Source organism: Carya illinoinensis, chromosome 12, assembly GCF_018687715.1.
Source record: "Carya illinoinensis cultivar Pawnee chromosome 12, C.illinoinensisPawnee_v1, whole genome shotgun sequence".
Taxonomy (NCBI): Eukaryota; Viridiplantae; Streptophyta; class Magnoliopsida; order Fagales; family Juglandaceae; genus Carya; species Carya illinoinensis.
The window spans coordinates 20292767-20319080 of NC_056763.1; the positions used below are offsets into that span (position 1 = coordinate 20292767).

A 26314-nucleotide genomic window follows, 5' to 3' on the forward strand; every position below is an offset into this window, starting at 1 on the left:
AAGGATTCACAAAGAAAATTTCTAATAAAGAAATCGAGAGAGAGAGAGATGAAAGGAAATAAAAAAAAAAAAAAATTCCTTTTGAGGACTCCAGACAGAGATATGTTTAGATCTAAAAGAAATAGTGCATATCCAGATCTGAATGTTGTGTCTCCGGCCTGTTCGAAAATCAAACAAAATAATTTTAAAGTGGTTCAGCAAATTGCCTACATCTACTGGAGCCTCTTTTATAGAATTTGTACAAGATTTACAAAAAATCTACAAATTCTCATTTCTCCTTCACGTCCCTCTTTCTGTCTCCTCTCTCACTGCCCTTGATCTCTCACCGTAATGAGAATGATTTAATCTTCACAAATCGTCTCCTTTTATAGGAGAAATCATGGGGGACAAATAGCCACACTTCTTGACCAAGTGAGCCTCCAATGGTGAGTGGGTGGGTGAGTGGTTGGTAGATGGGGTTGGTGGCTGTAAATCCACAACCAATTCACACTTGGATTGATTTCAACACTGAACATATCTAAATTAAATCCCTTCAAATTTGTATAAACTCTCTACATAAATCACACCCATTTACGCTAACATACCGATGTATACCAAAAAAAGAAAAAAAAAACTAAATTGAAAACCATTGGTAATATGTGTAGATCTAAGACATCCTTAGACCTAGATGCAATGGCTGCCGTTTTCATCGTCTGTGTTGAAATTAGAGGCTGTTTTATTTGACTTCCTACAAGCTTTCAGTTGGTCTTCGTGGAGAACTGATGGAATGGAAAAAAGGGAGGAGAGATGGGGACTGAGGGATGGAGAAAGAACAAAATGAGATGGAGGAGAGAAGAGTCGAAAACCATGGCGATTTGTGTCAGTGGAAGGGCTTTGGAGCTGGCGATGCGAGAAGAGGAGAAGCATCGTTCCTGACTAATAGAGAGAGAGAAATAGAGATATATGAAGAGTGATTGTTAGGAGAGAGAGAGAGAGAGAGAGAGAGAGAGAGAGTTTTTTTAGAGTTCGGTGAAATTTGGATGAAATCTTAAAATAATTGAATGAAATTTGGAAGACCATTTTATTCCTTTTAATTCTTAGTTTAATAATGATAATATTATTACTTATTGTTATTGTCATCATTTTATCTCTAGAATATCATATTATTTGAAGAAAGTAACAATACTTAAATAATTTCCTTCTTGTCGTTTTAAATTCTTTTTTTTTTTTTTTTATGTGGTTAGCCATATAATTAAAAATTCTCTTCGGAATAATATAAATGTTATTATCTACGTATATGCAATTAATTTGTAATTAATGTTTCAATCAAATTTTAAAGAATAATTGTAATACATGATACTAATTAGCCCATTTAAAAATTAAAATGACCTATGGTATTTTGTTTTCTTTTAAATTAATACTAATTGTTCATAAAATTTTTTATGAAGACAAATTAACTTCTGACATCTTAGATGATAGTTTACATTCTAAATTTCATAAATAAATAAATTATAACATCTTCCTACTTTAAATACTACAAATGTAACAAAAATATTTCAAATATTGACATTTCTATATTGTCGATAGTCATACATGACTTTTACAAGCTGATCATACGTAGATATATGTCGGTTTGATTGTATTCATGGCAATTTGAACGTTTTTATTTTTTTCAAAGAGACCTAAGTCATCTTTATTCAACTCATAAAGACAAAGGATGAATACATAAGGGAAGTCCCCCTCAAAGGAAGCTGATTATACGTAGATATATGTCGGTTTGATTGTATTCATGGCAATTCGAACTTTTTTTTGTTAAAGAGACCTAAGTAATCTTTATTCAACTCATAAAGACAAAGGATGAATACATAAGGGAAGTCCCCCCCAAAGGAATGCTCTTCTCAGAGAATTTAAGTGCATCCTTGGCTAAGACATGAGCCAAGTTATTACAATCTCTAGGAATAAATTCCCCAAACCACTTTTCAAACTGCTATAGTAGACCTTTAGCATCAGATAAGATCATCCCAGTTGAGTTCCACTTCTTGCAGCTGCATCTCAATTAGCTTTGTACACATTAACAGGTGGGGCTCTCTAGATGGAAACACTCTGTCTTATTCTAGCTTGATCACCAGCAGGCATCACATTGGCTTCCTTAAAATCTGACACAGCTTGCACTGTAGCCTCTGCTACCTTGCCCTAGGTCCCAAAACTCGTTGTCAAAAACCAGGTTGTTCCTTCTTTTTCATATTTGATAAACTGTTGTTGCAAACTCATCAATCTCATCTTTATCCAAGATTGTAAGTAAATTGGCCAGTAATTCCTTAAAAGCACTCTCCATGACCACTTCTTTTTGTAGCTTTCTTGAACTATTGCTCCACACATCTTGTACTGAGCAGCACGACCAAATGGCATGTATGATAGTTTCAGGTTCCTGCTAACACATTGGGCAAAGAGAAGACTCCACCAACCTTTTCTTGAATAAGTTAAGTTTTGTAGGCAAGGACTCATGGCACGCGCTCTACAACATCTTGTTGGCATTGGTGACTCCTAGCTTCCATATATGTGACTAAATAGTCCTTATCAAACCCCATTTTTTGCAAAACAACTTCCAAGAAACTCCATTCAATCTTGTCATAGGCCTTACTCATGTCAAGTTTGAGTATCGTGTACCCTTCCTTCTTGCCCCTCATTCTATTTTCATCAAGTGCATAGCTTTATAGGCTATAATAATGTTGTCTGAAATTAATCTCCTTGGCACAAAGGCACTCAGAGCTGGAGAGATAATTGATGGGAAAAACTATTTCAACCTATTAGCAATAACCTTGGAGACCACCTTTTAGAGAACATTACACAATAAGATGGGTCTATATTTAGTTACTAAGGTAGGTTTCTTTTTCTTTGGAATCAAGGCAATAAAGGTCTTATTAATCTCAACCAAGCCTCTTCTAGCAACCATTATTTCCTCCACTACTGCAACCACCTCAGCACCTACTACCTGCCAATTGTTTTGATAGAAACCTACAGAAAAACCATCTGGCCCAAGAGAACTATGGGGGTCCATATCAAACACTGCAGCTTGCACTTCTTCAGTAAAGCACCTTTTCATCAACTAGTTGTTCATCTCATCTGTAATCACCCTGTGCACTCTTTTGAGAACTTCCTCAATACCACTAGGTTGAGATGACTTAAAAAGATTTTGATAATAGGCCTGAAACAGATTGCTGATATCCACTTGGTTAGTAGCCAAATTCCCTCTCTCATCAGAAATCCTTGAAATGGTGTTGACCTTTTTCCTGTGGGAGGCACACTTGTGAAAAAAAATTTGAATTTCTGTCCCCTTCTAGAAGCCACTGTTGCTTAGCCCTTTGTCTCCATTTCAACTCCTCATCCTGCAATAGGTCATCCACTTCCTTTGGAAAAGCCTTGATAGGGCCAATCAGTTCACCTTGATTCAATTCCTACATGTGCTGAATCAATTCCCTCTTTTGACCAACCTGTCTCTTGTGGTTCCCACCAGACACTCTAGACCAAGTCTTTAATTGGTTCCTACAACTTGACAAGGCCTGTTTAACATTTTCCAATCTGATGTGACTTCTCAAAACAATCCCCCAACACCTTTGGATAATGTCGCAACTCTCCTGCTTCTTGGACTAATAAGCCTCGTATCTGAAAATTCTCTTATGAGCTGGCTTCTACTATTCTTGATTAAAACACTGAACAAACAAAGGAGCATCGTCTGAAGTTACCACTAGCAGAACATGAACTAGATCATTCTCATATAAGCTAGACCAAGATTATTACCAAATACCTTATCCAATCTTTCCTTTATAAAACCTCTCCCCTCCCTATTATTGCACCAAATGTATCTTGAACCCACAAACCTCATATCACAAAATTCACACTCATCAAGGGTCTCCCTTAATCTCTCCATTTGAAAGAAAAGGTCTATCAACAGCCCCTACCTGCTCCTCACTACTCAAAAGCTCATTAAAGTCCCTCATACACAACTAGGGACAATTACTCGCAGGTCTTAACAGTCTCAACAAATCCCAGCTATCCTTCCTCTTCTCCACAACCACCATAGAAACCTGTTAAGTGACATTGTCTGTCTTCAACTTCATGTGTCATCAGAATGGAGATATGGAACCTCGAGTAAGAGAATAGCTCTGCTTTAATATCCCCAGTCCACATCATTGCAAGGCCTCCACTCCTTCCCAAACTATCCACCACAAAACTAATAACAAAACCCAAGATGTTCCTGAGTTTCTCAACTCTCTCTCTCCCTCTCTTTGTTGCACTTAGTTTTAGAAATAAACACAACCTTTGGGGACTTTTCCTTCACCAAGAGGTGAAGCTCTCGAACTGTCCGAGGGTTCCCAAGTCTTTAGCAAGTCCAACACAAGAGATTCATAAGGATTGGCAAGGTTGCTGAGCAGCCTCTACCAACATTAAACAGTCCTCATCTTGACCAACAAACCTTTTGCTCTTTTTCTGACCCTTGTTCCCATCCTCCAATTGTTTTTTCCTTTTTCTAGTAACAGGAGTCAACTCCTCATAATGCAGTCTCCAAGTGGCACAACCTCCACCTTGCTAGATCCATCCTTAGCCTTCCTTTGTATGCTTATCCCGCTTTTAGAATTGAAGCCAAGGCTATTTTGGTCCATGCCAACCTGACCATGAGCAGGCGAAAGTGTTTCCCCCAGAGAGCATGTCTACCTCTTTGCCAAATCATTTCAATTCCATAAGAATTGCCCTGATTGGTAATCCCCCCATCAATTTTTCCTTGATGAGAGTTACACCAGCCCAACTGAGATTCCTGCTCAAATATTTCCTTCTTTGAGCCATCCCCTCCCTGTTCAAAGTCAACTTCCCTTTCATAGTCCTCAATTGCCTCATTGCCTAACTTAATAGCCGACTGCATAACAATTCTTGGAATTATGGGATGCTCCTTGTGACCTGCCACGATTTCCTCCTTCTGAGTCGGTTTTCCTTTCTAGTAGTCACTCCTGTGATTCTCACCAGTTGCTTCTCTCTGATCACCCTCCTATGAGGCTCTGTTGAGATCACTTTTCATGTCGTAGGAACCACTAAGGAAACCCTGCTTACTACTAAGACGTAGCCATGCTCCATATTGCTGAGAAAGCTAATCCATTGAGCTAGGTTTCATGTCCACTCGATCACGTCTCCCAGTTCGATGCTTGATTACCCCACACCTATAGTAGAAATTAGGAAATCTCTCATACCTGAAAGGTATCCAATGCCTCAAGCCCGAGCGTAAGAAACCTGCCTCAAGCCAAAGGTTTAGTAATGTCCACCATGACCCTCACTCAAGGTACTGCCCCCAACTACCATTACTGCCATGCACAACCACCTTAAGGACTTCCCCTATGGACCTTCTCAATCTCTCCCATGTGCTTGTGTTCATTCCTGCAAATGGAAGATCACGTCATTGTAACCAAAAGGGTTCATACATAAATTGCATGGTTTTAGGTGATATCTCCCCTTCACAGTCACTCATGCAGACAAGAAACTTGTCAAAGGACCATGGACGTCCTTGCATTATCCTTATCTTGTCACCACCATCCTTGAATTTGAACAGAAACTTGTTCCTTCCTGTTTCAGTAAAAGAAATCTTACCCTCTTATTGCCAAAGTTTGCCCAATGTTGCCTTGAAAGCACCCCTGTTGATCTATTTTTTAGCCACTACACACACCACAACACATCTCTTGCTTTTTGCAATTGAAAACATAATGTCTGCATCACTCACTGCCACTTCTTGTTGTTCTTCCTCAGTCAGTTTAAGCCCCTCAGACAAGGAAGCAATGTCGTTCTCCATCACCACAAAACTCCACAGGTAAAACTCAAGAGAAAAAGACTCTAAGTTTCCAGGAAAACCTAGAGAGAAAAAAACCTCACTATTCACTCAGTGAAAAGAAGGACGTATTTCCATGGCATTTCGAACCTGATTTCGTATTTTATTTTAATATTGACCATGTTAGGCTAATATATATCATTCTATATATTAAATGTCACATTAGTTTAAATATCCTTCTTCAACAAATAAATCTATTCATGTATAACATTAATATTATATGAATGGAATGTGGTTAATTCGCTGGTAGTTTTATGAATTTTTTTCTTACATTTTTTGTTTTTTCATTATATTGTACAGTTCAGGCAATTAGCTAATTTCTACCTTATTACAGTCTCCATTTTGTCAGGAAGAAAAATCAGGTCCAAAATTTCCTCTTTTTTTAACCAATAAAATATCCCTTATTTTTTTAATGAATTAAAAGATGCATTTTTAAAAATCGAAAGTATCAGTTTAGGGGCGTAACCAGTATGTAAGTAGTTTTAAAAAATACGAAATAGGTGTTATCGGTTCAGTCTTAAATTTTGTCCAAAACCAGACCAAACCGGACCCATTATACCTCTAATGCCTTATTTTTTTTAACCAATTAAAAGATGCATTTTTATTTTTTAACCAGGTGCTACGTGCAAGGGGCATACGTGCCTTGCACGTAGCTCTTCACTAGTATATATATATATCTATATATATTATGTAGTAGGTGAACATAAACTTGACCTGTGTGGTGACCTAGGTGACCAAGTGATTGTGTTTCTCAACAACGACAACCTCACGTACAGTTAGGTCTTTGGTCGTCTAGGTCCGACAACCTTTAAGGTCCAAACTACAAGCTTCATCTCCCTTCTTCGCATGCAGTCTTGTTCCTCTGGGGACATAAAGCTCTGCACTAGAGAAGGATTTGTTTGCTTCTTTTATTATCATTCTTTGCTTCTTTTTTCTCCCCCTACCTCTAGAACTATTTTTTTTTTATCAGCTTTATGTTGAAAGAGAAGAGAGACAGCCATCGAGAGAGAAAGGAACAAAGGGGGAGAGAAGTAAAGTGGAGAACGGGAGGAAGTAAAAGAGATAGAGGGGACCATGACAGAGTAGTACAAAAAAAATACTAATTTGATTTGTAGTATGACATAGGAGTAAGTGTGTGAGAAAGAGAGCTAAGGTTTTGATTTGTAATTTGAGAACCGTGACGTGGCATCCAGACTGGATTCACCACGTCACGTGACAAAATCTTGACCGATGAATAAATAGATTTTCTCTTATAAAAAATTATATTTATAATTATAGAATGCACAAGCACCATAAATACCTTTGTGAACTACATCAGGGGTAAAGGGTTCTCTATAGGATGGACCAAGTATATTTCAAAGTTTCTATAAATCACAAGAAAAAAAAATTATATAACTTCAATTGGAAAAAAGCTTCAAATCGGCAATGGTGTAATTAAAATTTTACACCCCCTAATAAAAAAGGGTTGCGCTACTGTGCCACTTTTCTATTACCGTTACAGATGACCGCCTGACATGGCATGCCATATGGCATATTTAATTATTAAAAAAAAGATCGAGGGGTTGAAATCCCGTTCAAAACTTCAAACACATTCAGAAAATTCAAATCCACCCTCCCCTCACCATCCCATCCTTTGTCGTCCCCTTGCTGAATGCCGTCACGAGTCCTTCTGTCACCAAACTTCGGAACCATTCCGTAGCACACTACCCTCTTCCACAAGTGCCTTCTGTCTTGGCAACAGAGCTTCTACCCTCCTCTAGTGCCTTCCATTGCCAAACATTGGCTCCCTCTTCATTGTTTCTTTATTTCTAGTAACCTCTACCAGCTTCTCTCATTCGATGCGTTATTTCTTCTCTCCACAAGTAGACGTGAGGGTTTCTGATTTTTTTTTTCCTCAAAGCTTTTCCTTTTTAGGTCTTGAATTGCATCAATGGGTGCCATTACTACTCACTAGTTAACATTTATAAGAGATTGGTAATGTTAGAAAAACATTCATTTTTTTCTCTGCTAAATCTAGTAAGCCGATCATCCTTACTAGATTCAAGATCCACAATTTGGCAATGTTAGCTAAACTAGGTTGGAGGCTTCTTCAAGATCCACAATCCTTAGCCTCTCATATTTTGAAGCATAAATACTTCCCACAGTCCCTCTATTTGGAATCTAAACTAGGAAGTAGGCCCTTTTTCATATGGAGGTGTATCTTGGCTGCTAGAGGTGTGTTGGAGAAGGGTACTCACTGGAGAATTGGAAATGGGACTGAGGTGAAAATTTGGAAAGACAAGTGGCTTCCAAAGCCAACTTCTTTCAAGGTCCAATTTACTATGAATAGGTTGGAGGAGAATGCTAAAAGTAAGGAACTTATTGATCCAGTCAGCAACCAATGAAGGACTTCGCTCATTGAAGAAATCTTCAACAAGGAGGAACTTGAGCTGATTTTGCAACTTCCCTTGAGTTTCTCTAACACTCCTGATAAATTTATTTGGGCAGGATCTTCAAAAGGTATATTCTCAATTAGAAGTGCTTATCATTTCCACAAAGAAATGGTAGAGCAGTCTAAGGGCCAACCATCCTGTTCAAACTCAACAAATATTGTGTGGTCTATGCTTTGGAAGCTGAGGATTCGACCTGTAGATAGGATTTTTTTGTGGAGGTCATGTTTGGAAGGTATTCCTACTGCTTTGAATCTATCAAGAGAAAGGTAGTTGATAGACCTTGCTGTCCATTTTTTTATGAAGAAGAGTCGGTTTTCCATGCTTTATGGTCTTTTCCAGCAGCTCAAGATGTGTGATGCCAATGTTCAAAAATTCTGCAGGGGACTACTGGAAGTTATCCTTCATGGACCTTATAAAGGGGTTTTGTTCTAACTATGAGGAAGCTGTTCTAGAGGAATTTGCTGTGATGGATCGAGGAATTTGGCAAAGAAGATGTCTATTTGTGCTTTAAAATGAGCTACAAAGTCCTAATGCAGTGGTGCCGTAATCTCAAAATATTCTTAGGGAGCTGCTTGAAGATCAAGTGCGAAGGACAACTTCTACTGTTGTGCCAAGTACCATAGTTCCAAGATGGGAGCCTCCTCTTTTGAATCGATTCAAGCTGAATTGGGACATTGCAACAGATAAGGAGAAGAGGATCGTTGGTATAGGTGTGGTGACCAGAGACTGGAATGGCTCATTTCAAAGCTGTTTCTGTTCTCACTAGGCATTACTTTTTGACCCTTTGCTAGCGGAAGCAGTCGGTGCATTTCATGCCGCAAGGTTTGCTTTGGATCTTGGTTTGCAGAACATCATCTTGGAAGAAGACTCCTTACAGGTGGTCCAATGACATCAAGCAGCACTTGAAAAGGTTTCAAAGCTGGTTAGTTCAACATGTGTCTAGAAGCTCATATTTTAGCAAAATCTGCAATTTCAATTTCTGATGAAACTGTGGATATGGAAGATCCACCTTCATGTACTGTTTCTCTGATTTGATCTTATTGAGGAATCAAACTGTTTCTTAAAAAAACAACATATAATAAATCTACTTTGATTTAATTTTAAATTAAACTCAAAATCACAAACTTCTAAGTATCGTTTGGATATATAAACGATTTTATTTTCTTTCATCTCATTATCATAATTTTTTTGAAATAATAATAATATTAAAAATTGAATTTTTATTTAATTTTTAATTTTGATTTAAAATTATCTTTTTTTATTTGGCCTCAAGAATCGTTTTGGAAAAAATAAAAAATGAAAAATGAAAAAACCAGACGTTTGACCGTCATCAGAGCAGAAAATTCACAAAACAATCTCCACAATTTTAACAAATTAAAGATAGTGTCAACGGCAGGACGACTGGAAAACAAGAATAATAATAATAATAATAAATCAACTAAAATTTCGACAGCAGGTATATAGATTTTATAAAGAAAATTTCTATTCACCATCTTTTATATTATTAACTATATGCTTTTTATTATTTTATTTCTATTTTATCAAATATTTGTAATGAGTAGAAAAAATTTAATCAGTTTAATAATAAACTTAAAAAAATTTAAAGAATTTTAAAAAATAGTGTATTGTGTGATGTGAATAATGATAAATAGTAAAGTTCGAACGGCCCATTCTAAAAAGGAGAAATTATATTTACAGTTATTAAATATGTAAGTACCATATAATCGTTTTGTAAAAAATGAGTAAAATATAAAATTCACATAAAAAATTTAATTTTTTAATAATAGATATCACTTGTTTTTAAAGTAATTATGTGGTGTTTACATAATCTATAATTGTACTTAAAATTACTTTTTAAAAACTTAAAAAGGTTGGTCCTGCATCGAGATAAGCACAACCTTGTTTGTACTTTATAGCAGAGAAATTATATTCACACAATATATTTTACAACACTTTATACAATATAAGTTATAAAATAAGGATATTTTTATAAAATAATATAAATTTTATAAGGTAGTTTATAAAAATATCTATTATTTTATAATATTATTATGTAAAGTATTATAAAATGTAACGTGTGTTTATCATTTTCTCAAAGTAATATTAAAAACGCTGGTTTATAACAGCAGAAGTTAAAAAATCAAGGATAATAATAGCTTACTATTCCAATAGTTTAATTTAATTTTTTATTTAATAATTAAAGAAATAATTATTAATCCAGTTATATAATTTCTTAATTTCCTAATAATAAAAAGTATTTAAAAATTAAAAAAATTAATTAACCTATCATTAAAAAAAAAAAAAAAAAACAACGACGACGACGACGACGACGATGACGACAACAAAAATTAGACGAGGAAGCTGTGCTTGGCTGAACCTCCAGCAGAAATCAGATTTCACAGAAATGTCACAGCGCAACGAGAAAGTGAGGACGCCGATGCTTCTTCAATCAACTCAATAGCATAGCATTCCATCTCAAAACTCAATCCAGGTAACCATTGATTCAGCTTTTTCGGAAATAAAATCAAATGCTTCGTTTAATTTCCGTAAAGCTGCCCCAACAATTAAGGCGCAGAGCTTCACCAATCTGCCATGGCCACTTGTTCTCAACCTCCTCTCTCAAGCCCATCTCAGACCCCCCTAATTCCACGGACCCAAAATCTCTTACAGTTTCTTTTCTCCGAAACTCGTGTGGGCTGTCCTTAGAATTGACCAATTCAGCTTCCAAGAAGCTCAACATTGAGAACGTAGAGAATCCCAACTCCGTTCTGAATCTGTTGAGAACTCACGGTTTGACGCAGAACCACAACATACACTTAATTAGTAGTCATCCATTATTGCTTTCGGCCGATTTAGGCAATACCCTCAAGCCCAACTTGGAGTTGTTTAAATCCTTAGGGTTCTCTGGCGCTAACCTCGCCAAAATGCTCACCATATACCCAACTGTGCTAGAAAGTGATGCATACACTACGTTGATTTTTTTAGAGCACATGGTTTTAGTGATATGCAAATAAAATCTTTGACGATGAAGAGTCCCCGATTGTATACGTATAATGCTAACAAGATTTTTAAGCCAAAGTTGGAGTTTTTCAAATCGTTAAAAAGCTTGTCAGATCTTGAAATTAAAAAGCTTTTATCTGCATCGCCTTTCGTTCTGCAAAGGAGCCTCGAAAAACAAATCATTCCGTGTGTTCAAGAGCTTAGGCGGGTTCTTGGCACTGACGAGAATGTCTTAAAGGCTATAAAGGCATGCTACCAAATACTCGAATCAAACATGGTTATGCTACGGCCCAACATCGATACGTTGAAAAGCCATGGTGTTCCCCAGTCATTAGTTTCGAAACTCTTATTTATAGAACCAATGTCACTGCATATCTGTAGCAATCGGTTTTGTGAGATTGTTAGTGAAGTTATGAAATTGGGTTTTGATCCCAATTATCTGTCGTTTCTTGTAGCCATCAAGTCCATGGCACTAAATAGTAAGACACTGTGGGAGAAGAAGGTGGAAGCTTTTAGAAGCTTTGGTTTGTCAGACAATGAGATTTACGCAGCATTCAAGCGGCACCCCATGTGTATGGCTCTTTCGGAGAAGACAATCAAGAAAATGATGGGTTTCTTTGTGAACAAACTGAAGATGAAGCCTGCAAAGATCTCCAAGAGTCCGATTCTTCTACAGTATAGCTTGGAGAAGCGGATTATTCCGAGGTGTTCAGTTCTGCAACTTTTGATGTTGAAAGGTTTGATCAAGGTAGATACTAGCATTGTTTATATAGTCAAAACGGCTGAGAAGAAATTCATGGAGAGATTTGTGAGCAAGTATCAAAATGAGGTTCCTGATGTTGTTAGAGCACACCATGGGAAGATAGAATTTCAAGGGCTCCCTATTGCACCAATGGAGACGTGATTGCTACATAATCAAATGTGACCTTGGCTATAGATCCCGAATGGAAAAATAATTTCAGCAGGTCATGTTTCAGCAGGTCTGTATGGCAATCCATCAGTGTTGCACACATCAGGCAAAATTAGAAACTTGTGAAAGATGAGGTGAATGTTCCATGCATACAGTAGAACTTGCCTGCCTTTTTGATAGTGATAGCTGTATGATGCTATCAATTTGACATTACATTTCAGGATAAGCAAGCCCTGGCCTTATACATAAGAGCATTTTTAATTTAGAGGCACTCAAGGATGTTTAGGTGTAGGTGTGTGAAGACTGTGAGGCCTCATGATGATTTTATCTCATGTTACTTTTTAGATCTAACATGAAAGAAGCGTGGGAAGTATCTTTGTTCACTCTTCATATGGTGTTTCGGATTAATGGTATTTGTTGACCTCTCATGAGTAGATGCCCAAGATTCGAGTCCAAGTACTCTTAGTTTCAATCCCCTTAGTAACAAAAAATTATTTTATATACCTATTCGTGCAGCTTTGTTTCATTGGCCATTAACCCTTTTCAGGGTCTTTATAGTTTATATTTAATGATTATCATTGGAGACAAGTTGACCATATGATTGTTTCCTGTCCTTAATGCTTTGGGGTTAGGGGGATTAGTTTTCATTTATACTTGCATTTTTAGCAGTTTGGTCAAATGGAATTGGTTGCTCTGTCGCCAAATATTGCAGGACCTTTTGTGTATGTTATGACATGTTTAAACTTATACATATGTTTATCATCTATTCCTAGTTCAGCCAAACTAGCCCATAACTTTCAGGTTCACTTCATTCATAAATATATAGCCTTTTTTTTTAATGTCTAAGGGTAAATATGGATGAAAACATTGTAGGGTAATAATATCTAAGAGCAATGTAAAATATTGACAGTTGGATCTTAATACTGGCTGCATAATGTTATTTATTATGGGGACTAATGTTACAAAGTTGGTAGTTTGAGATATGCATCTCAAAAGAGCTGGTAGTTTCGCGATACAAAATCGTATTTTTTTTTTTCAATAAAATCAATAAGCTTACGATTTTAAAGTACCCTTAAAATTGTTAAAGAAGGATTTCCACCACCCAATAAAAAACGAACACATTTTCCTATTAATGTTAAAGAACAATGACACCCTTGGATTAGAGTCCAGATTTAAACAGCTATGTTCCCTCCTTTTCCACCAGAATTGAACTTACCTATGTTATATTACAGCATGGTGGTCGTAGGAATCGTAGCTCTCTATTGTTGAAGAACATAGTCCAGTCAAACAAAACAACTCAAGTCAGCACAACTGCACACGAGATAAGGTTCTATGTATAACTACTGATAAAGATGTTGAGCAGGATAATATCCTCTAAGATAGCATATATTTGAATTTAATCTGATGAGATTTAGATGGCTTAGATTCAAATGTCATTATATGAGTTTATATTATTTGGACACTTTTTACAAACAATTGATATGTTTAGGGTATCTTTCATCTATTAGCCATATACGACCATTTCACCAAATTTATGTTGTTGATTTTGTGAATTATTTGTGTTGGAGAGCCTGCTCTACCGATTTCATCATTCAGAGAAGAGTAAATAGAATATGATGTAAAACTGAAGATTTGCGCATCCGTATGAACACATTTTTGTCTACCATTTTCATTTTAAAAAATGCCTAACTCATCTTCCAACTTCACAAGCTTCACAATTGTGGGTTGGCAAAAACTTCCCAGCTTCACAGAGTTTGTTGGGTTAAAGCGTTCACAATGATTTTTTTTTTTTTTTATCATTTAAAATACATAGCCAAATTTCATTTTTTCAATTCTACATAATGACTTTTATAATATATTATACATAAGCTTATCTATTTATTTCATTTTATTTAAATAATATTTTTTTATTCTTTTTAAATATTTCTTTATTACTAATAAATTTGCAATATCCATATATGTTTTTATATTTACAATATGTTTTTATATACAATGCAATATAATTGTGATACCTCATGTGATAAGGATAAGTGTAGGTGGTAGATGAGATCTCATATTGATTGTAAATGAGAAGTTCTTACTCTTTATAAGGTTCCAACGGGGATCCAATTACATCATTGACTAGTTCTTTTAGGCCATATGGTTTGGAGTTTTTATTTACTCGTTACAATAATTTAGTCCTATACACACAAAATAAAAATATATAAGCCAAATAAAAATTAAAAATAAAATCAAAATAAGAAAAGTTTGGCTAAAAATTATTTCCAATATTTTTTTCAAAAGAAAATGAAATATATGTAATTTAAATGATGAAAAATAAAAAGAATTTAACTACATAGTAAAATCAAAATAATAAAAAATGAGGGAGTAAATGAAAAATAAATAATAAAAAAATGTTTAAAGGTTTATTTTAATTAATTGTGTTTTACATTTCATTTTACATAATTGAATGAAACTCATTTTTGAACAATTTTTTAAATAATTTACATTTCTTGTGTGGAACTCCATTTTTTAGCAATCATTTTACACAAGTGATTGAGAATGCTCTAAAGCTACCAGATTTGCTACATGCCGGTTTGCTCCGCCAATTTAGGAGTGGCCGTCGAGAAGAGAAACAGAGCTGAGGGTGCGGCCTATCGAATGGGTAGGTAGGTACTCGTGAAGGACAGGGCTACTCCCACAGAGGGAGTGCACCGAAACTTCCACCAAAAAGGTAAATATTTTTTTCTCTTTATTTGTTTTTTTCTTTCAAATAATTTTTTTGAAATTTTAAAAAAATTTCAAAAATAAATAAAAATCATGGATTCATTTAAAATATTTACTTAACTATTAAGTAAAATAAAATAAAAATAAAAATAAAGAATCGGTGGCCACCATCTGTGTACACAGTATTTCCGACTTGTGAAAGATAATGACAGACGATGGAAGGTCTTACCACGACTTTACGGTTTGATGATATAGGAGAAGTTTGGAAAGTGACTTATTATTATTTTTTATACATATGATTCTTTTTGGGGGGGGGGGGGGGGGGGGGGGGGGGGGTTTCAAATCTGTGAATCTTGAGACATCTGGCTCTATGTCATTAGGATAGTTACGATTAGATGATTCGAAATAAAAATTAAAAGTTAAATAAAATATTTTTATTTTAATTTTTAAAAAAATTAAATTATTTATTATATTTTATTTAATAATTTAAAAAAAATTATAACAATTAAATGAGATAAGAATATGATTTTGATATCCAAACAAATCCTAAAGATTTAATTAAATTAATATTTAAAAGTATTGTGACTTTTAGATTTGCAACTTTAACAAAGAAGTTACCGACAAGAAGAGGGCACTGCAATTAGAGCTTTGGCAATGATCTAACAATTGCATTCAAAATTTGATTTAAAGTTAAAGTTATGGCTAAAGTCAAAATTATTGGAGATATTAATCTATATTAGACTATCCATCTCAAAATTAAAATAATAATATTATATTAAATATTTTAATAATTTTTTATTAATTTTATATACTGAATTTTATAATATATTATATTAGTTTTTCTATTTTCAATATCATTTAAATATTATACTTTTAAATATATTTTATTTATTTTGAATTGAATTAAAGTAGAAAGTCGATAAAGAAATAAATACGGAGTAAAAAGTAGAGTAAGAAATGAAGTAAATATTTATATAAATGTGTATAGTATTACAGAATAATGATAGTCTTACTATTCTTTTATAATTCTTTTACTACTTTTTTTATTTTTTTTATTTTTTTATTTTTTAAAAAATTTTTGTTTTACTTAGAGAAATGCTTGGAGTCCCGAATTTGGAACTCCAAAATTCTACTGAATTGATTTTTTTTTTTTTTAACTTAGTAATTAAGTAAAATTTTTTAAGTGATATTATGAATTTTTAAAAAAAATATTTAAGAATATAAAAAAATAATAAAAAAAAAATCAAAAAGAAAAAAATACACATTCGGTAATAATTCAGGAGTCACTCTAGCAATACTCTTTATTTAATAATTAAGAAAGTGATTATTAGTGAAATTGTATAATTTTTATATTTTTTTGAATGATTAAGGATGTTAAAAAAATTTAAAAAAATAATAAAAAAAAATTAAATATACTAAAAGTAATAAACGAGTTACGAGTAGGAGTGAAAGTACTAAGGATTCGTCCTAGCCAACCCTCTACCCCTATAAACTATAAAGGCCGATGGCCCTTCAGTTGATTTAAGCCCAGTTGCGAATTCCTTGTCGAAGTTGTCTTGCAGACTTTACCCCGTGATAGCTCATAGCCTTTTCGAACCAGAAGAAGAGGGAGGCCGATGATTCACGCAACTAAGTCTCAAATCTCGAACTAGGTAACCATTCTTCATACGTATCTCCTAAATCAATTAGTGGTTCTCTCAACCAAATCAAATGCTACGTTTCATTTGCTCAAAATTGCCCCAAAAACTGAGGCACAGACCTTCGAAACCCAGCCACGCAAACTTTTTCTCAACCTCCTCCCTCAAACCCACCTCAGAACTTCCTAATCCAAAGGACTCACAATCTCTGACAATCTCCTTCCTCCAAAATTCATGTGGACTTTCGTTCGAATCGGCCAATTTGTGCTCCAAGAGGCTCAACATTGAGAACGTAAAGATTACCAATTCAGTTCTAGACCTGTTGAGAAATCACAGTTTGACACAGACCCACATAAGTAACATAATTAGAATCCGTCCACTATTGCTTTCGGCTGACTTAGAGAATACCCTTATGACCAACATGGAAATGTTTGAATCCTTGGGGTTTTCTGGTTCAGGTCTCGCCAGAATGCTTAGCAAATACCCAGCTGTGCTAGAAAGTGATGCACACACTACTGTTGAAATTTTTAGGGCACATGGTTTTAGTGATATGCAAATAAAAACTTTGACGATGAAGCGTCCCGTATTGTATACGTATAATGCTGACAAGATTTTTAAGCCAAAGTTGGAGTTTTTCAAATCGTTAGGCTTGTCAGATCTTGAAATTGCACAGCTTTTATCCTCTGAGCCTTATATTCTAACAAGGAGCCTCGAAAAACAAATCATTCCGTGTGTTCAAGAGCTTTGGCGGGTTCTTGGCACTGATGAGATTGTCTTAAAGGCTATAAAGGAATGCTACCTACTACTCGAATCAAACATGGTTCGTATGCTACAGCCCAACATCGATACGTTGAAAAGCCATGGTGTTCCCCAGTCATTAGTTTTGAAACTCTTATTTATAGAACCAATGTCACTGCTTATCTGTAGCACTCGGTTTAGTGAGATTGTTAGTGAAGTTATGAAATTGGGTTTTGATCCCAATTGTCTGTCGTTTCTTCTAGCCATCAAGTCCATGGCACTAAATAGTAAGGCACTGTGGGAGCAGAAGGTGGAAGCTTTTAGGAGTTTTGGTTTGTCAGAGGATGTGATTTATGCTGCATTCAAGCGGCAACCCTTGTGTATGAGTTGTTCAGAGAAGAAGATCAAGAAAATGATGGGTTTCTTTGTGAACAAACTGATGATGAAGCCTTCTGTGATCTCCAATTGTCCGAATCTTCTACTGCATAGCTTGGAGAAGCGGATTATTCCGAGGTGCTCGGTTCTGCAACTTTTGATGTTGAAGGGTTTGATCAAGGAAGATACTAACATTGTTTATGTGATTACAATGACTGAGAAGAACTTCATGGAGAGATTTGTGAGCAAGTATCAATCTGAGGTTCCTGATGTTGTTAGAGCACACCAAGGGAAGATAGAATTTCAAGGGCTCCCCATAGCCATGGAAATGTGACTACTTCGGATATAATTGAATGTGGCATTGCCTAAAGATCATGAGTTCAGATTTAGTTCAACATGTCTGTAGTTTGACGTGAATCTTCGTCTGTGTTATTTAAGGGTAAAACATTTTGCGGAGTTGTTTCAGCAACTTTCTATCGTGATCTATCTGTGTTGTTCACTTTAGGTGCGAACTAGAAACTTGTCAATGTTGAGGTGAACCTTGTCTGCCATGTTGATAGTGATGGCTTATGGTGCTACTAATTTGATCATACATTGCAGGAGAAGCAAACCCTGTCCTTATTTGTTAGAGCCTTTCAAATGTTGAGGCATTCTGGTATGTTTAGGCGTGAGAAGACTCTGGCGTGGCCTCAACTTCGAGTCAAGGCTAACTCCAATTCCGTTCCAAACGATCTGTTCGGGCACGAAGTCGGAGTTGCTACTCGAAGTTAGGTTTTTTACCCTTTTTCCTGCACTTTATCAGCATCCAAATAGAGAAAAGAATAGTCAAATTAGCCAAAAATACTACCTGAGGATCTCTCAAATACAGCCATAAAGACCCAGATTTGTCATCAAACACAACACAAAGATAGACAGGAGCCTCCTGAAATACCAGCATAAGCACAAAAGACAAGGATTATAATTTATATTGTTTCAAATACTTCCAGCATCGCATTCTAGCTAATTTACCATCGCTTCTACTGCCAGCTTGTTCCTCTGTCACCTTGTCCAACTCTGGTGTTTAGATAAAACTTAAGGTTAAATATAAGTACCCAAACTTTGGTTTATTTTAAATAAGATTCATCTTTATACCCTCCATTTTAATTTATTTAAGAAATTTTGGTATATTCTATTTTGAGGCATCACTGTTATCTTCTTTATCTTTCTTAATGAAAAATGCACAGAGAATTCATTCTAATGACTACAATAACTTAAAACGTGTGTAATTGTAAACCAAAAAAATCAAAGAACCGTTACGGTATTTAACCCAAAATCATAAAGTTTTTTTTTTTTTCTTGTTTTTATACAAAAGCCTAAAGTTTATAGTATTTATACCGAATTTTTCAACAGAATCTTTTATTTTAAATTGTTTTAAAAGTAAACAAAAAAGAAATGCAAACTTTATATTTATCTTTTTAATTTACTTGGGTGCGATTCCTTGTCGCCTTTGAAAATGCTAATAAATTAAGGAAAATACTGTAACCACAAAGAAATTACATAAAAATAAACTTACAAACTGATATGATTTGATGTGGTACGTCAGTCGTCAGATTGTAAAGTTATTTTTATTATAATGTAGATTTAATAGATTTCATGAAACATATCAGTTTGTGGGTTTATTTTGTGTAATCTATTTGTGTCTGTTGCAATTCACATTAATTAATATTAAATATAATTTTAGAGTTCACCTTATAATTTGAATAAAAATAATATAAATTTTTAATTATTTTAATACTTTTTAAAAAATTTTAAATTTATCAAAAAAATACATTCTTAATAATTAAATAATAGAATCAATGGAATTTATCACAAGAATTCATCCTTTTTAGCATTTTCCATGTTGCAATTAGCTCAATAGCATCACATTCATCTCAAAATTCAATCCAGATTGTTGAGTACTGTGGAGTCTGGTCTACATCACTCGAGCGGAGGCATTAGCCACTCTAGCGAAGTCAGGCAGAGTCGAACGTTCGATGTCAGCTCGATAGTGAGCTCGAGCAGGAGGCTTTCGCTCGAGCGAAGTCAGGCAGAGTTGAACACTCGATGTCAGCTCGACAGTGAACTCGAGCAGGATGCGGAAGGGAAGTTCGCTCGACGCACGCTCGACACGCCGCTCGAGCGAACATGCATTTTTAGGGTTTCCGCCGTTTAACTATATATATGATGCTTTACTTCATATGGCCGTAGGGTTGACACTGTAGAAACACTGTGGACGTACAGTGAGAGATCCATCTTGTAGTGTGATATTCTTCAATAATAAAATCCTCTATAGCTCCCGTGGACGTAGGCAATTTGCCGAACCACGTACATCTTGTGTCGTGTGTGATTGCGTGTGTGATTGTCTTTCTCGTTCTATATTATTTTTCAATTCATTGTCATCGTTTTTCACAACAATTGGTATCAAGAGCCAAGGTTCGGATCTGAGGAGAAACGATGGCTAGGGATGATTTGAAGGTATCGGGGATCAAGAAGTTTGGTGGCACGGATTTTGGATACTGGAGAATGCAGATAGAGGACTACCTCTATGGGAAGAAACTTCATCTTCCACTATTGGGGCAGCAACCGGAAAATATGGATGATGCTAATTAGAACCTGTTGGATCGACAGGTTCTGGGGGTTATTCGATTAACTCTGTCGAGATCCGTTGCACACAACGTCATCAAGGGGAAGACGACTGCGGATCTCATGGCGGCTTTGTCAGGTATGTATGAAAAGCCGTCAGTGAATAACAAGGTACATTTGATGAAAAAGTTATTCAATTTAAAAATGGCAGATGGTACTTCTGTTGCACAACATCTGAATGATTTTAATACTATCACAAATTAATTGTCGTCTGTTGAAATTGAATTTGATGATGAGATACGTGCACTGATACTATTGGTTTCACTGCCAAATAGTTGGGAAGCCATGAGAATGGCTGTTAGTAATTCTGCTGGTAAAACTAAACTGAAATATGATGATATTCGTGATTTGATTTTGGCTGAGGAGGTGCGCAGGAAAGATTCAGGCGAGACCTCGGGTTTGAGTTCAGCCCTAAATGTTGATTCTCGAGGGAGATCACATGACAGGAACTCAAACAGAGGAAGATCACAATCAAAGTACAGGGACAAGAGCAAGTCGAGGCCTGGTCAGTAGGCAACTTGCTGGAATTGTGGCAAAGCTAGCCACATAAAGAAGAACTGCAAAAACCCTAAGAAGACGGAGAATGATAGTGCTAATGTGGTAACTGAAGAAGTACAGGATGCACTATTGCTTGCAGTTCACAATCCAGTTGATGACTGAATACTGGATTCAGGGGCTTCCTTCCATACATCTTCTCACTAGGAGCTAATGCGGAACTATGTTGCAGGTGATTTTGGGAAGGTGTATCTAGCTGATGGAGAGGCTTTGAACGTAGTGGGGATGAGAGACATTGATATTATATTGCACTCCCTGGCAAGAACAAATGGACCTTGCAAAAGGTCAGGCACATTCCTGAGTTGAAGAAGAACCTCATTTCTGTTGGGCAGTTTGATGAGTGTGGTCATTCAGTGGTGTTCTCAGATAGCACCTGGAAGGTCACAAAAGGGGCATTGGTACTGGCTCGGGGTAAAAAAACTGGTACACTGTATATGACTACTAGTTTAATTGACACTATTGCTATTACCATTGCAGAGAGCACAACAGATTTGTGGCATTGCAGGCTTGGCCATATGAGTCAGAAAGGCATGACGGAACTTCTGTCTAGAGGCAGGCTACCAGAACTGAAGACAGTTGATCTCAGTATGTGTGAGAGTTGTGTGATGAGGAAACAAAAGAATGTCAGCTTCTTGAAAAGTGGCAGGATGCCTAAGACAAGAAGACTTGATCTTGTGCACACAGACGTGTGGGGTCCTTCCCCAGTGGCATCTCTTGGAGGTTCTCGCTACTATGTTACGTTCATTGATGACCATAGTAGGAAGGTATGAGTTTATTTTTTGAAACATAAATCTGAAGTATTTAATGTTTTCAAAATTTGGAAAGCCATGGTTGAGACAGAAACAGTCCTGAAATTGAAATGTTTGAGGTCTGATAATGGTGGTGAGTATGTTGATGGAGGGTTCAAGGAGTATTGTGCAGCTCTGGGTATCAGAATGGAGAAGACTATTCCTGGGACACCACAGCAAAATGGAGTTGCTGAGCGTATGAACAGAACCATAAATGAGCGTGCTAGAAGCATGAGGCTGCACGCTGGACTACCACCCACTTTCTGGGCAGATGCAGTCAGCACTGCCGTTTATTTGATAAACAGAGGGCCATCAGTTCCACTGGATTGTGGATTTCCTAAGGAGGTTTGGAGCGGGAAAGAGGTTAAGTTTTCTCACCTTAAAACTTTTGGTTGTCTTTCTTATGTGTTTGTTGATTCTGATGCTCGTAGTAAGTTTGAGGCTAAGTCAAGGAAATGCTATTTCATTGGCTATGGAGACGAGGCATTTGGCTATCGTTTCTGGGATGATTAGGGTCGAAAAATCATAAGAAGTAGGAATGTGATTTTCAATGAGAAAATGATGTACAAGGATAAGTCTAGTACAGCTTCTGTAGTAGCTCCTCAGGAGTCCGAGTTTGTACAATTGGATGACCTACCAGAGGTCACAGTGCAGTGTAGAGATGTGAGTGACGGGGAGAGTGGGTCTAGTGCACCCATTCCTATTATTCCACAGGCAGTTTTAGAACCGTCTATTCCCACAGTTGCAGTTCGCAGTTCAGTTAGGATTATACGTCCTCCACAGCGTTTCTCACCTACTTTGAATTACATTTTGTTGACAGATGGTGGAGAACCGCAGAGTTATAAAGAAACCTTACAAGATGAGAATTCTAGCAAGTGGGAGCTGGTCATGAAGGATGAGATGGATTCCTTGTTAGGGAATCAGACATGGAAGTTGACAGAACTTCCATCAGGGAAGAAGGCATTACACAACAAGTGGGTGTACCGGGTGAAAACTGAGTATGACGGCAGTAAGAGGTACAAGGCTAGACTTGTTGTAAAAGGATTTCAGCAAAAGTAGGGTATTGATTACTCTGAGATTTTTTCTCCTATGGTAAAGATCACAACTATCAGGATGGTACTAGCTATGGTTGCTACTGAAGATCTATTTCTTGAGCATTTAGATGTGAAGACAGCTTTTCTTCATGGAGACCTTGAAGAAGACATCTACATGGACCAGCCTGAGGGGTTTGTGGTACAAGGAAAGGAAGGTTCAGTTTGCAGATTGAAGAAGAGCTTGTATGGCCTGAAGCAAGCTCCTAGACAGTGGTACAAGAAATTTGACAACTTCATGAACAGTGCAGGGTACATGAGATGTCAGGCAGATCACTGTTGCTATGTCAGGCATTTTGAAAATTCTTACATTATTTTGCTGTTGTATGTGGATGACATGCTTATTGCAGGGGCTAGTATTGATGAGATCAATAATCTGAAGAAGCAGATGTCAGAGCACTTTGCAATGAATGATTTGGGAGCTGCAAAGCAAATCCTTGGCATGAGAATTGTCAGAGATAGAGTCAGAGGTACATTGAGACTCTCACAGGCTGAGTATGTGAAAAAGGTACTCAGCAGATTCAATATGGACAAGGCCAAACCAGTTGGCACACCCTTGAGAAGTCACTTCAGACTCAGCAAGAATCAGTCACCAGAGTCAGAGGAGGAACAAGATTACATGAGTAACCCAGGAAAGCAACATTGGGAAGCAGTGAAGTGGATTTTGAGGTACCTAAAGGGTTCCTCAGAAACCTGTTTGTGTTTCTCTGGAGAGAGCTTGAAGGTGCAGGGCTATGTTGATGCTGATTTAGCTGGAGATATTGACAGCAGAAAGAGTACCACGGGCTTTGTTTATACACTTGGTGGTACTGCAGTGTCATGGGGTTCTAATCTACAGAAAACAGTTTCTTTGTCTACAACAGAAGCTAGGTATATTGCAGTGTCAGAGGCTGCAAAGGAGATGGTATGGCTACAAGGCTTCTTGGAAGAATTGGGTAAGAAGAATCAGAAAGGCACTCTCTACAGTGATAGTCAGAGTGCCATATTCCTTGCCAAGAATCAGCATTCCATTCCAAGACCAAGCACATTCAGATCATGTATCACTTCATACGGTCATTGTTAGATGATGGACAGTTGTTACTTAAGAAGATTTGTGGAAGCAAGAACCCTGCTCATATGTTGACAAAGGGTGTTACGCTTGAGAAACTGAAGTTGTGCGCAACTTCAGTTGGTCTTCTAGCATGAAGACAGGAGCAGTGAGTTGCAGAGGTGAAGGATATCATGTTTGAGGAAGACGGCGATGCAGCGAGTGTACCAGTCTCCAAGTGGGAGAATTGTTGAGTACTGTGGAGTCTGGTCCACATTGCTCGAGTAGAGACATTGGCGGCTCGAGCGAAGTCAAGCAGAGTCGAACGCTCGATGTCAGCTCGACAGTGAGCTCGAGCAAGAGGCTTTCGCTCAAGCGGAGGCATTGGCCGCTCGAGCGAAGTCAGGTAGAGTTGAACGCTTGATGTCAACTCGACAGTGAGCTCGAGTAGGATGCGGAAGGGAAGTTCGCTCGACGCACGCTCGACACGCCGCTCGAGCGAACATGCATTTTTAGGGTTTCCGCCGTTTAATTATATATATGATGCTTTACTTCATATGGCCGTACGGTTGACACTGTAGAAACACTGTGGACGTACAGTGAGAGATCCATCTTGTAGTGTGATATTCCTCAATAATAAAATCCTCTACAGCTCCCGTGGACGTAGGCAATTTGCCGAACCACGTATATCTTGTGTCGTGTGTGATTGCGTGTGTGATTGTCTTTCTCATTCCATATTATTTTTCAATTCATTGTCATCGTTTTTCACAACACAGGTAACCATCAATTCAACTTTTTCGGCAAACAAACCAAATGCTTCGTTTAATTTGCATAAAAAATCTGCCCCAATCGGCCTGTTTGTTTAGCCAGATAAGATGAAAACATCTCATATCGATCTGTACGGAAATGGTTTTACGTAACCAAACACTTGATCAAAGCTTCTTTATTTCATCTCAAGGGATCTCCACGGTTTTCAACAAAGGCCACAATAACATTAATAACTGAATGTGAAGAAAAAGGGAAGTGAGGAAGATTTTATGGCTTTTATTGCCATTACTTGGGGGTTGTGGTGCAGAAGAAATAAATTTATTTATGAGAAAGTTGTTCTTCAAGTTTCCTCTGTGATTTCAACAGCTTTATCTATGCAATCTAAATTTAAGAAGGTGCAGGTTTTTGATTGTTTCAGCCGGGAAGCTCCAAGAGTGTGAAGTTGGCATCCTCCGCCTACTGATGGTGTGCTGAAAAGGAATGTGGATGGTGCTACTTTTGGTGATATAGACAAGGCAAGCATTGGAGTGGTTTTAAGAGACCATGAGGGACCGGTAATATTGTTGCAGCATGTAGTAAGCTGGAAACTGCTGTCTCTTCATCAGAATTTATAGAAGCTACAACAATGCTCAGAGGATTACAGATTTGCTCTCAATGAGAAATTTCCAAGCCTATGGTGGAAACCGATTATCTTCTCCTAGTGTAAGCTTTGAATTCTTCTTCTGTTTTCTTAAATGATTTTGCTTATATTCTTGATGATATTAGAAGATTAGTTCAGAACTTTCAGGAGGTGAATTTTGAACATGTTAATAGGCAAGGAAACAAGGTAGCGCATCTTTTAGCAAGATATGCATGGCATGTAGAGGATATTGTTATGTGGGGGGATTTTTGTCCTCCTTTTGTATCTCAATCAGTTTGGTTTGATATGCAATTTTCTTTTTCTTATTTTTTGGAAAAAAATTTAGTTGCAAAGATAACTGCGCACTAATATGTGTACCAATTTAAAAAGTAGATTTTATTAAAAATAGTACTAATTTAAAATTTGAATATGAAATAATCAATATTAATACACAGATTATTATACGACTTTGTTTGTACGTAACAAAATTCGACCCAAAAACAGTAAAAGGTGAGAATAAACATTGAAAAGCATTTAAAGCAGTCCTCCACTGCCAATTTTTTTTTCCCTGCTCAATTTGAAAACATTGTCTTCACTATCAACGCCCAAACCCATTTTCTCCCCAGCCAAAACTAATGCCATTCGAATTTCTTATTATAATAATTAAAATTATTATAATTTATAATTATAATAAAGAATTTCAAATTTTCAATATATAAAAAAATAATTAGATCATAATTAGAATAATATTTTAATTTATAATTAGAAAAAGAATTTCGAATTTCCTATATATAAAATAATATATAGGTCATAATTAGACTAATATATTTTAAAAAAGAAATATTATTTTCTGGGATTATAGAGTAATTTCAGCTATTTTGGAATTTAAATAGAATATTTATAAATAATTTTTTAATTACTCATAAATATTACTTTATTATTTTATATTCAAAACTATTACTTAATAATTCTTAAATAATTTCCCATCATTGGTGGGACCCACCTTTTTTATCAAATTCTAAAAATTATTTATGCAAGATTTTATAGATCTATATTTAGACATACAGAATCTATAATCACTGTAATAACTATTTAAAATTAAGAATGAATAATAATTGGTCAAAATATAAATACCTTAAAAATGGATAAAAAAAATATT

The 26314-nt window shown here is 36.2% G+C and overlaps 2 protein-coding genes across 2 annotated transcripts; both read left to right on the forward strand.

Annotated features, from left to right (window-relative positions):
• Positions 1-10633: 10633 nt before the first annotated feature.
• Positions 10634-12786, forward strand: LOC122290253. The gene is made up of 2 exons (XM_043097862.1): positions 10634-10771; positions 11736-12786. The coding sequence occupies exon 2, from the start codon at positions 11747-11749 to the stop codon at positions 12182-12184; it is 438 nt and encodes a 145-aa protein (XP_042953796.1). The 5' UTR covers positions 10634-10771; positions 11736-11746; the 3' UTR covers positions 12185-12786.
• Positions 10763-18251, forward strand: LOC122289327. The gene is made up of 3 exons (XM_043096308.1): positions 10763-11286; positions 11394-12121; positions 16586-18251. The coding sequence occupies exons 1-3, from the start codon at positions 10809-10811 to the stop codon at positions 17978-17980; spliced, it is 2601 nt and encodes an 866-aa protein (XP_042952242.1). The 5' UTR covers positions 10763-10808; the 3' UTR covers positions 17981-18251.
• Positions 18252-26314: the final 8063 nt, after the last annotated feature.